The sequence below is a fragment of the Cannabis sativa genome, chromosome 7 (assembly GCF_029168945.1).
Source record: "Cannabis sativa cultivar Pink pepper isolate KNU-18-1 chromosome 7, ASM2916894v1, whole genome shotgun sequence".
Lineage (NCBI taxonomy): Eukaryota > Viridiplantae > Streptophyta > Magnoliopsida > Rosales > Cannabaceae > Cannabis > Cannabis sativa.
Window position 1 is genome coordinate 53,942,373 of NC_083607.1, and position 10,077 is coordinate 53,952,449.

General features: G+C 32.3%; 1 protein-coding gene across 1 annotated transcript; it reads left to right on the forward strand.

Annotated features, from left to right (window-relative positions):
* Window positions 1-6,297: 6,297 nt before the first annotated feature.
* LOC115697475 (monolignol oxidoreductase AtBBE-like 15) lies at window positions 6,298-8,433 on the forward strand. Its single transcript, XM_030624497.2, has one exon. The coding sequence runs from the start codon at window positions 6,576-6,578 to the stop codon at window positions 8,205-8,207; it is 1,632 nt and encodes a 543-aa protein (XP_030480357.1). The 5' UTR covers window positions 6,298-6,575; the 3' UTR covers window positions 8,208-8,433.
* Window positions 8,434-10,077: the final 1,644 nt, after the last annotated feature.

Genomic DNA, 10,077 nt, shown 5'->3' on the forward strand with positions numbered 1-10,077 from the left:
ATATCATCTCAACTAGTGAGGGGACCATGGGTCTATATATCCGAGCTTCCAATAAGCAGATCTAGAATTTACCACTTAAATTCACTGACTTATTAATTCTTCGTTGAATCCACACATAGAACTCAGAATTGCAATCTCAGTATATAGAATTCTCTATATGTTCCACCATATAGACACATTATTAGTTATCCATTGTTATAATCCTAATGTGATCAATGATACTCTATATGGATGATCTACACTGTAAAGGGACTTAAATTACCGTAACACCCTACAATGTATTTTATCCTTAAAACACTTAACCCTGTATAAATGATATTTCAACTAAGTGAAATGAGTACTCAATCATTTATCTCGTTTGGTTAAGCTCGAAGGAAATCACCCTTTGCTTACTATTCGCCAGATAAAAGCTATAGATTCCATATTTATGTTAGCGCTCCCACTCAATCGCACTACCGTGTTCCCAAAATGTATGTATTGCCCAGACTAAAGTTTTAGGCTTAACTAACAAATCAAAGAACACGAATAACACTCTTGAAATTAAGCCTAACCATATCAGGATTTAGATCATGTGATCTAGGATCAACTTATGATATTGAATTGAATAGATGTTTACGGTAAGTTTCAAAATCTAATTCAAAGTTCAATATCGGTCCATTCCAATGCATACTCCATGCATCCAACCTGAGCTTTACTTTAACCTATGTTCTGGAAAGAACATAACATTTCTCCAAATGTAAGTAAACTCTGTTGTAGATTGTCATATCAGTGAAACCCAGTGTTCTGATAAATCTAGGAATACTTTATTCACATAGTCATGTTTATTTTCCACTGTGTTGACAACACAATAAACATGTTCAAGTATGTGAAAAGGGTTTGGATGAATTTATAAATCAAATAGACAAGCAATTGATTAAGTGAACCAAAACATACACAAGTGAATGAAAAATTACTTCTGTTACTTTATTGATATAGAATAATCTGGATTACATTGAAACAGAGTTTTATTTAGGGCATAAAACCCAACAGTGTCCTTCTTCTTCTTCAACTATTTGAACAAGCCTCTGGTCAGTGTGTCAATTACTCAAAGTCTACCATCTTTTTTAGCCTCAATACCACTTCGGCCTCTAGGCAACAAATGTGTCATCTTCTTCGAATGAATGAAGCTCCTGAAAATAGTTTGTATCTTGGCCTTCCTTGTGTTATGGGTCGCAATAAGAATGCTATTCTGGGTTTTTTGAAGGACAAGATGCAGAAAAGAATTCAGAGTTGGGAAGGTCGGTTGCCCTCAAAAGCGGGAAAAGAGGTGTTGATCAAAACAGTGGCGCAAGCTCTTCCTACCTATGCTATGTCTGTTTTCTTGCTACCGGTGGAAACTTGTAATAAGCTAGAGGGTATGATGGGCAAATATTGGTGGAGTTCGGGACCTAATCAAAACCGTGGGGTAAGTTGGGTGAGTTGGAGGAAGTTGTGCCGCCATAAGCATCATGGGGGGCTTGGCTTTCGACATCTAAGGGATTTCAACTTAGCCATGTTGGGAAAATAAGCTTGGAGGTTAATTGCAAATGATCTTTCTCTTGTTAGTCGGGTTTATAAGGCCAGATATTATCCTCAGGGTTCTTTTTTGAGTGCTTCTCTTGGACAGAATCCTAGCTTCATATGGAAGAGTATTTTTGAAACGCAAGCTTTGATTAAAGAGGGAGCCCGTCGGGTGGTTGGTCCAGGTACGCACGTTAGTGTTTAATTTGATCCGTGGCTCGCTGATGACTCGCAACCGTGGATTACTTCTTTTGCTAATGGTATGGAGACATGGACGGTTAATAATCTCATGGTGGTAGGAGAACAGGCTTGGGATCTAGAGGTTGTCTCGGATATTTTCAATGATCGCGATAAGGAGATTATACTTAGAACCAACATTGATCAGGAAACTCCCATAGACACTTGGTAATGGCATAAGGATCTTCATGGATTCTATACTGTGAGGGAGGCATATCGGTTGTTGCACCATTCGGAGATCACTAATACTAGTGATTTTGAGATTAAGATATGGAAGATTGCATGGAAGCTTCATGTCCCCCCCCAAAGTGCACCAACTCATATGGCGTGCTTTATCTGGCTGTTTGGCTACTAAGGTTCAACTTACTACCAAACATATTCCTCTACACCAAATCTGTCCTATGTGTAACTAGGCGCCTGAGACTATTTTCCATTTGTTGGTGCAATGCTCTTTTGCAAGGTCTTGTTGGCATCTTTCGGTTATAAATTGGAGTCACACGCCTATAGAGTCTTTTTGGGATTGGTTTAGCCACATTCTGTTACATCACTCAACCACGGCCCAGGAAGAATTGCTCATGGTTCTTTGGGCCATTTGGTTTGCCCGAAATGAGGTGGTTTGGCGGGACAAATCAATGTCAGCAGCGGAGGTTATTCTATTGGCAAGAGTAGTCCTTAATCAATGGAGAAGTGCTCAACAAAAGAGAATGGGGTCTTTATTTGTTCCTACGGGTTCAAGAATGGACTTAGAGCATTGGGTGAAACCGGTTATGGGAAAGATTAAGGTTAATGTCGATGGTGCAATCTTTGCAAGTGATAGTCGATTCGGAGCGGCAGGGGTGGCCCGGGATCATCAGGGTCGATTCATTGAAGGCTTCACGATTTTGCGTGAGGGGTGTGTGGATTTGGCTATGGCCGAATTGGTAGGAGTTAAGGAGGCTTTGAGTTGGATAAAGAGGAAACAATGGGGATCGGTTGTGATTGAAACCGATTCCTTGGTTGTTGTTCAGGCAATCCAAAGTATGATGAACATTCCTTCTCCTTTTGGTCTTCAAGTGGCGGCTTGTCGTTCTCTTATGGCCGATTTGCCGTTAGTCACAATTAATTTTGTTAAACGTTCTGTAAACAAAGCTGCACATTGTCTTGCTCGTAGCTCTTGTTTGTATTCAGATCGTATTTTTAGCAAGGATAATATTCCTGTTGATTTTCTTTCTATTGTAATGGTTGAATCTTCTTATTAATAAAGTTACCATTTTTCCTCAAAAAAATAGTGTTGTACCAATAAGAAAAGTGCTAGACATTAATAATACTTTTTCATAAATTCTTATCTCATATTCATTTATTAACCACAATAGAGCTGATTTTGTATCTTTCGTTTGGCAAACCAGATGACAATGAGAATAGTTTGAGGGCTTGGAGTAACTAGTAGATGTATAATAAAATGTTGTTTTAATTAATTAAAACTTTAGTGGCAGTGATTGTTAAAAAGTATTTTAGTGTCTAGGAGTCTCTTCAGTATCATATTATTATTGATGTAATTAAATATCAGTTCTATATAATTTAAAAAAATAATTTTAAACAATATTATGAACTAATTGTGAAACGATAATTATAAAAAATGTTAAACATTACTCGTATATAATAACAATAATCACGTATATTTTGATCAAATTAAAGTGTAAAATTTATAATTATTTTCTATATAATTATTTTTCTCCTCCGACAATGATATTCTGTGGAAGTTAAAACACTTTTTTTTTAATAATCAGAAGAAGTTAAAAGACTTAATAATCAATTCATTATGTTATTTTCTTTTTTGTATATTTCACCTAAATACTTGAAAGCAAAACTGAATTTCAAAGTACAAAATGTAGAGTTTTGTAAATAATTGAACTGAGATGATCAGTCTCTCATCAATTATGATTCTTCTTTTAGTTACTTATTATTTTTCCAATAAACTCTAGACAATTTATTTTGGTTGCCTTGTTCAATAATTCATCATATCATTTTAGAACTAGAAAAAATCTCCATTCATCACTACATCGGTCACGATCACGTTCTCACCTTAAATAACCGAAATGCTTCAATTTATGTGTTCATATACATCCAACTTCTAGAATATTAGAAAAGATCAAATGCTCACCTCCTTTAATATAAATATAAATAAAAACATTTTCAAAAGTACTCATTTTTAATAAAAATTGGCATTTCAAAGGGATTTTTATTTTCCTTCCTAAAAATCTAGTCCAAGTTAGATTTTACTTCTTACGTTTAAGCTGTGTTTAGAAGAGTTTAATTTAAAATAATTTTCACTAATGCAAAAATAGTTGGAGATAGCTTTCATTAATGACAGATAATATATTTATAAAGCAAATAACAAAAACTAAAATTTTCAATGCATATTTAGTTATATTTTTATTCTTTTAGTAGTATATAATTTTGTCAAAAAATTATGTCAAAGGAAGTGAAAATGAGCTTATTGTATTGCTTAAAAAGGAATTAATAAAGAGACTTGTAACTCACAAACTATATTATATTTAAAACTAATATATGTATACAGTATAATTTTTATATGATTTGATATTTTTCTTTTTATATATATTTAAAATAGGTTAATTAGGATTTTTGTCCTACTAAACTTTGATATGTATAAAATCATGTTCTCTAAACTTTTAAAACCGCTGAAAATCTTCCTTGAATTATTGAGATTATTGGATTCAATAATTTTTGTCTAACTTTACCAACAGAAGCATGGCATGTTAGATAAATTAACAATAAATCAAAATCTATTTGTATATAATATAGAACATGATAACAATATATAATAATTAGGTATATGCATACTTGATTAATATATACTAATTATGGCAATTTGATAGTGTAATACATATCAAATAAGTATTCCTCCCTAGTCTCTCAATCAGAAACAGTTTATTTATCTGATTATCAAAAGTATATAATTGTGATAAGACAATATGTATTTATAGAGTTTGGGAGACTTAGCTAATCCTAGTTGGACTGGACCTGCTCATCAAAGGCTTTAATTAGCTAGAATAGTCCACACTTCTGCTTCACTTAGACTTTACACATAGATGCTAAGTCCATTAACTATTGATCACCAACAATATGAGCTAAAGAACTATCCAATCAACCTAAGTTTTAATAAAACCAAAATAATTTAATGTAAACCCAAATAAAAAATCTAACATAGCGTGGATGCAAGTTCACGTGATACAGTTTAATACATATCAAAGATTAGGAACATGATTTGGTAGATATCAAAGTTCAGGTAACATAATTTAATACGTAGATAATCATTTCGTTAGTAAAATTGAACAATATTAGGCATAATTTCTTGAATCCAGCCATCTTAATAATTTAAATAAATAAATAAATAAATAACCACTTACACATTTTTGAGATATAATTTAATATACATAAATTCATGATAAAAATTCTAATTATCTTTCAAAATATTCATTTCTTCCATTAAAAAAGAAAGATAGTAATCAATTAAGTTCAATTATATAAAAGGACTGAATTGGAGTTATATAACTAGGCATCTATCTATGTCGTATCATCAATCACGGTACGAAACAGAAAAGATCACAACCCACCAACTTCATTTATTGATTATTATTATTAACATCACAACTCACCACCCTAACTTAATGAGCCCAACATTGCTACATCACACCATAGTGTCAATTAAGTAATTAAAGAGTGTTGTGTAGCTATTTCACACTTAATGTCAAGTATTATATATATTCTCATATAATAAATTAATAATAACACTCTTCAAGATTACTTATTAAACTAAACGAATGGGATTTAAAATTGAACAATAATATGGTTCACCTCTCCTTTGGTCATCTTTAAGATTTAACAATCCATTTGGCATGATTTAATTCAATCAAATCCATACATTTGTATTTTTTTTTTTTATATGTGTGTTTGTTTGGATTGAAAAAGTTAACAGATGCATTTGTATATTTTTAGATGCACTTTTAAATTTAATATTGAAAGTAATCAGTCTAATTCAAACTTTATAAATGTAAATATAATTTTAAAAAATATTTATATATGTGGTGATAAATAAGTATAATTGAGTGGTTTCATACTTCTTTTTATAAAAAGGATGTAAAAAAAATATTCATGTATAAAATAATAATTTTAAGTTTTAATTTTTTTATAATAAAACTTTTATAAGACAATTGACAAATAAAATATATCAATATTTTTGGTACAATAAAACTACTAATATTTGAAGTTTGAACTAATCGCTTGTATCCAATATAAATACAAATGCTGTAAATTTTAAATTATTTTGTATATAATAAAATATTAATTATTAATTTTATTTTATAAAAATTGAAATTATAAATTGAAGATTGAAAGTATCGCAAGTCCATAAAAAAAAAAGTATCACAACACAATTAGTTAATAGTCTACAATTTAGAAGAAAAAAAAAATAACCATCTAAATTAATCTGTAATTTGGTAAATTGGATTAGATTAGTTTTAAAATAGAATATTAAAGATTAGATTAAACCCAAAATATAAAACCTATAATTAGTGGGAATATTATATATGAGCAAAATAAAGGGAATTGGATTAGATTTACAGGGTGCTTCATAAGCTTAACAATATTCTAATTTTACTGCCCTATTCTTCTCATGACGTTTGGCTTAGCTCAAGTCTACGTTGGGGACGAAACCATTTATATTCATTCACTATAAAAAACCAATCATCCCAACACAAACCAAACACTCCTCAATTAATTTCTCAGCTAAACAATTAACAATGCTTCTTTCAAAATCACCTCCTGTAGTAATACTACTACTCACCCTTTTTCCTCTCATCTTTCTTCAAACACTTTCATCATCATCATCATCATCAAATCTAGACAACTTCATCAAATGTATCTCCACCAATTCCGAGTTCTCCACTCCAATCTCAGCAGCTTTCTTCACACCAAACAGTCCTTCATTCACTCCTCTTCTCCAATCTTCAGCTCAGAATCTTCGCTACTTGGTCCCCTCAGCTCCCAAACCCGAGTTCATCTTCACACCCTTGCATGATTCTCACGTGCAAGCATCCGTAATATGCTCCAAACAGCTTGGAATACATCTCAGGGTTCGTAGTGGAGGCCACGACTACGAGGGTCTCTCTTATGTTTCTGAAATTGAGACCCCTTTCGTAGTCGTGGACCTCACGAACCTCAGGGCCGTGGATGTTGACATAGATAACAACACGGCCTGGGTTCAAGCTGGGGCTACAATAGGCGAAGTCTACTACAGAATCTCTCAAAAGAGCAAAGTCCATGGCTTCCCCGCGGGTTTGTGCACCAGCTTAGGCGTTGGTGGTCACATAACCGGGGGTGCCTATGGCTCTCTCATGAGAAAATATGGCCTTGGCGTCGACAACGTGCTCGACGCCAAGATCGTTGATGTTCATGGAAAAGTTCTTGACCGTGAAGCCATGGGAGAAGACCTTTTTTGGGCCATTAGAGGAGGTGGTGGAGGAAGCTTTGGAATCATTCTTTGGTGGAAAATTAAGCTTGTTCCTGTACCTGAAACCGTAACAGTGTTCTCTGTTCCTAAAACTTTGGAACAAGGAGCCACTAAAATACTCTACAAATGGCAACAAGTGGTGGATAAACTCGATGATGATCTCTTCATTAGAGTCATAACCCAACCCACTTCAGTCAGTAAAAACACAACCGAAAGAACCATAATGACCATTTACCAAGCCTTGTTCTTAGGAGAGCCTGAAAGACTTCTCAAAATCATGGAACAGAGCTTCCCTGAATTGGGTTTGACTCATAAGGATTGTATCCAAATGAGTTGGATCGAATCAGTTCTTTACATAGCAAGTTTCCCAACTGGAACAAAACCTGAAGTTCTTCTCCAAGGAAAATCAACGTTCAAGAATTACTTCAAAGCCAAATCTGACTTTGTCAAAGAACCCGTACCCGAATCCGGTTTGGAGGGTCTGTGGAAAAGGTTTTTGGAAGAAGAAACTCCTTTGACTATTTGGACCCCATACGGTGGACAAATGAGCAGAGTTTCAGAGTCCGAAACGCCTTTTCCTCACCGAAACGGTACCGTTTTTATGATCCAGTGGCTTTCTACATGGCAAAATGAAGAGAAGGAGAGCACTGTGAAACACATCGATTGGATTAGGAAGCTTTATGTGTACATGGCTCCTTATGTTTCGAAGTTTCCTAGGGAAGCTTATGTGAACTACAGAGATCTTGATATTGGGATCATGAATAAGAAGAACCAGACAAGTACATCACTGGCCAGTTCGTGGGGAAATAGGTATTTTAAGGATAATTTCAACAGATTGGTCAACGTCAAGACTAAGTTTGACCCTGAAAATTTCTTCAGGCATGAACAGAGTATTCCTCCTCTTTCAACCTCTGCTAGATGATCTCCAATTATTATAGAGTAATTATCTGACTTGGAAAAATAACAATGGTAATTTTATATTTTAATTGCTTGGAGTTGTGATTTTCTTGCACTCGAGAGATGATGAATAGGGTATTTTATGAGTTGAATGGTATGTGTTTGTGTGAGAAATGATGTACGATCATATTAACATAAGATAAAAGCCTTATAATATAATAAAATTATTAAATAAAATACAATATTTGTCACTTGTGTTTGTTGTAATGTAAAACAAGATGAAGATTGAAGTGGTATAATATAATGGGTTTAAATCTAGTTTAATTAATGGAACATATACTTTAAAATTGATAATACTTGTTTATTTTATAGAAGAATAAAAGGTGTGATAATTGATCTATATTCTTCTAAGCACATGCACGCGTAGACAATTTGGAATTTTGTCATGGTGAGTGGGTTGGAATCGGTATTTTGTAGTGCATCATTATCATACTTTTTATTTTATCCATATCAAAGTGTGTGAAAATTGAGTCACCCATTAACAATTCATCTTAAATTTTAACGATTTATTGTTGATCTTTAAAAGTAACCCACTTTTTATGATATCGTTTGATTTTTTTTTGTTATATTACTGTAGTATTTTGTCATGTAATTTTGAGGTTGTAATTAGTACTTCTTTTTGAGAAATTAATTTATATATTATTTTTTAATTTTTTTTCTTTAAACGGTTTGAGTTGCTTTTGTAATTTTTACGTGAGTTGCTATATGAACTTGTCATGTAAAACTCTGTAAAAAAAAACTGTTTTAAAATTTAAAAATGAAAAAACCCCTTTTATTTTTTATGTTTGTAGTTTTGTATTATTTAACCAATGTTAGGAGTATTAGGTTGGGCGGATCCATATCATATATTTTGGGGCATAAAACCAATCTAATCTGCATTAGGTATACGAATAATATATTATTAATTTTCATGTCTAATCACTAAATAAACTCGTGATATGAATCAGCAAAAAAAGATTACCAATACGTACTCAAATAATAAATTTAATGTAACATCATTTTTTTTTTGGGTCTATTGGTAGAGTGGTCTATCTTTTTAAGTTATTTTGTATGATGGTTTAATTTTGATTATTTTTTACATAATGCCCTCGGCCTCGGACAGTCTAGACAGTTGGTCGAATTTTTAGACTAACTATTTTGTAAAAATTATCAAAACCAAGTTATTTTATTTAAAAAAAAGTATAAGAAAATTCTATAATGTACCCCTTTAAAAGGGATACACCGATACATCTCTATCTGTTTTAGTATCCAAAATAATTTTTTAGTCAAATTTTTTCTCATGGTCATGCAAATTATACTTATTTAAGACATCCTGCAAAATTTTAAGAAATTCAAAAAAGTTTAACACGTCAAAAACTGCGCTCAAGTAGTGTGTTGCACACGTGACTATTTTATTTTATACGCGTGTAAAATAGACTGTTTGAACATTATTTTCTATATTGTAAATTATTCTGAATTTCTTAAAATTTTGTAGGATATCTTAAATAGCTATAACGTACATGAATATGAAAAAAATTAGACTAAAATTTTTTTCTAGATGCCGAAACAAGTAGAGGGTGCATCAATACATCTATTTTAGAGGGGTGCATTGTAGAATCACCCAAAAGTATATATCATTTTTCCAATTATATTTATTTTTCAAATTTGTTTACTTAATATTTATTTTGTATTTCAAGTTAGATTCAAATTAATTAAGATCTAATCAAAAGATTTTTTTTCTTCTTATATAATTTGTTAGGAAAGTGATTACATGCTACATTTTTTAAGGGATCAAACACAATACCACGAATCAGATTAATAAAAAGGCAAATCCTCTACAAAGGTTGAGGTAGTAA